General features: G+C 59.8%; 1 protein-coding gene across 2 annotated transcripts in view; it reads right to left on the bottom strand.

Annotated features, from left to right (window-relative positions):
• Zic3 (Zic family member 3) overlaps nt 1-1,550 on the bottom strand; it is a 10,663-nt gene extending 9,113 nt beyond the window's left edge. For both annotated transcript variants that reach the window (XM_031362799.1, XM_031362716.1), the window contains exon 1: nt 1-1,550. In XM_031362799.1, the coding sequence (XP_031218659.1) occupies nt 1-1,012 (1,012 nt within the window). In that variant the 5' untranslated portion in view covers nt 1,013-1,550.
• Between the last annotated feature and the right edge of the window lie 958 nt (nt 1,551-2,508).

Below are 2,508 nucleotides of genomic sequence, written 5' to 3'. Positions count from 1 at the left end.
AAATCTTCCCGCAGCCCGGGAAGGGACACGGGAAGGGTTTCTCGCCAGTGTGCACTCGGATATGGTTGACCAGTTTGTACTTCGCCTTGAAGGACTTGCCTTCGCGGGGACATTCCTCCCAATAGCAGACGTGGTTGTTCTGCTCCGGGCCCCCCACATGCTCCATGGTGACATGCGTAACCAACTCATGCATGGTGCTGAAGGTCCGGTCGCAGCTCTTCTTGGGTCGGCTCAGCTGAGCCTCCTCGATCCACTTACAGGACAGCTCCTGTTTGATGGGCTGCCGCATGTAACGGAAGAAGGCGCCCGGCCCGTGGTGGGCCGCCACGTTCACGCCCATGTTCATGTTCATGGGGCTATAGTTAGGGAACTGCGCACTGGCCGCATAGGGGTCCGTGCGCGGGCTAGCCACCGGGCGGTACGGGTCTGCACGGCCAAATAGCTCCCCGCGCAGCCCCAGATGAACCTGGTTGTTGTCCACGTGCCCCGTGGGCGACGGGTGCCCAGCGCCCTGCTCATGAAGCCCAGGAAAGAGCAAGTAGCTAGGAGGCTCAGGAATCCCAGCTGGAGCGTGAAGACTGCTCGCCGAGCCGGCGAAAAGCCCGTGCTGCCCGCCCCCGGAGGCTGCCTCGCTGAGCCCAGAACCGCGCTGACGGAACAGAAAGTCGCGCGTGGAGTTGAAAGCGGCAGAGGCAGCGCCGCCGTAGGTGGGCACCTGGCTGGCGTGATGGTGGTGATGGTGATGGTGGTGGTGGCCCAGGGCATTGGCATAACCTGAGCCTTGCGGGGTGAAAGCTGAGCTCTGGCCCGAAGACAGATCGTGAGCGGTGGCTGGGCTCAGCTTGAAGGCGGCGGCGGCGGCGGCGGCGGCCGCAGCGTGGGTTGAGTCCCCGAAGGGATTCAGTCCCATGCCTGCAGGCTCGCGGTTGGGCATCTCGTGGTGGCGCGGAGCACCGAAGCTGCCCACTCCCAGCCCAGGGAACTGCGGGCCTCCGTCCAGGAGCATCGTCATAGGTGGGGCGTTCTGGACACAGAAGATCCGGCTGAAGTGAGCAAGGGTGCAGGCGAAGGAGATCCCTGAAGGGCCGTAGTCGGAAAGGGATGGCGGCGGTTGAACACTGCCTGGAGACCCCCTAGGCGCTACCCGGAGCTGCAACTTTCCTTGGCTGCGAGAGTCTCCTGCAGAGGGACGGGAGGGAGGAGGGGAAGAAAAAGGATTGGGGGGAGGGCGATGGGGAGAGGAGGAGGGAGGAGAAGGGAGGAGAAAAGACTCTAGACTAAATCTGCTTAACAAACTAACAGGAGCGCACAAAGAAAAATAAGCAAAATAATAAGTGGAGGGCGGGGTTTGTCAATCCTGTCCCGGACACCCCTCCTCTACTCAAGAGCGCGGAACCACGGGGCCAGAGGCTCCTCGGGTACCGGCTTTCAGGCACAACTGCACCAAGTAGCAGAGGCGGAACGTGGCCAAAGGGCAGGCAGCCTGCAGTAAGCAGGCTCGAACCTCACTGCTCGCCTCGCGAGTCCAAGCCTCTTCACCTCCAGAGTAATGTCCTTGGACTGATAAAGTCAATCACTCACTCCTCGCACATAAACCGAGCGGGAGGCTGGGCAGCGCGCACCAATGGGGAGCCAGCTGGCCTGAGATCACCTGACCCCCGGCCCTGTCGCCCATTGGCCACTGCCACACTGATTGGCAGCGCGAAGCGGAGAACATGGCAGCCGCTGCCGGGCGACCACAGCTGATTGGGTGGCTGCGGAGCGCCTGGCAGGTGAGGCAGCGGCTGCTCTGCTTCCCTGAAAGGGTTCTGCCGGGCTTGCGAGGCTGTGGGGAACTGGGGCCAGGCTTCCTCAAGCGGAGGGACAGAGCTGAGCCTCTCCCTGGCTTGGCCCTGCTCCAAGCCGGCTCCAAACACCCCTTGCACGCTCTGTACCCGCCTAGGTTAAAGAAACTCTTTACTTGTCGCTGCCGGTCCCTTTCGATCCAGAAGACGCTGTGGTACCCACTTGGGACCATGCTGCCTCACCACCTTGAGAAGGTTTTCCTTCCGTAGGTACCAAGAACAAATTCCCGCATGACTGGGGCAAATCTGTGTTCCCGACCAGCTGTGGCTTCCATCCCACACCCCATTAGGAGATTCCAGACCCAGGCCGGATCAGCTTCCTCCCTGCCAGTGCCCCAAACTAAAGGTAGCTGTCCACTGCCCAAACTAAAAGAAACGATAGCTCATAGAGCCCAGCACCGGTAATTCGGAGTCAGACTGTGACCCTGTGGTCTGTGATTAGCGGCTGTACTCTCTGCTACTCAGCAACATCCATTGCCCCGTGATACAACAGACACAATACAACAATCATGTACATACACCACAACCTAAGTAAATAGCAGGAAACACGAACGAAACACAGAAAACAAGCACACCTCCCGAAAGACGCCCGACATACTAAAGTAAGCGACACAGTATATCAAAGCACAGCGAACATAGAGACAGACCAGAAACATGCATAGAT

The sequence above is a fragment of the Mastomys coucha genome, chromosome X, assembly GCF_008632895.1.
Source record: "Mastomys coucha isolate ucsf_1 chromosome X, UCSF_Mcou_1, whole genome shotgun sequence".
Classification (NCBI taxonomy): domain Eukaryota; kingdom Metazoa; phylum Chordata; class Mammalia; order Rodentia; family Muridae; genus Mastomys; species Mastomys coucha.
The sequence above is the reverse complement of the archived record's forward strand: the minus strand, read 5'-3'. Positions and strand labels throughout refer to the sequence as shown.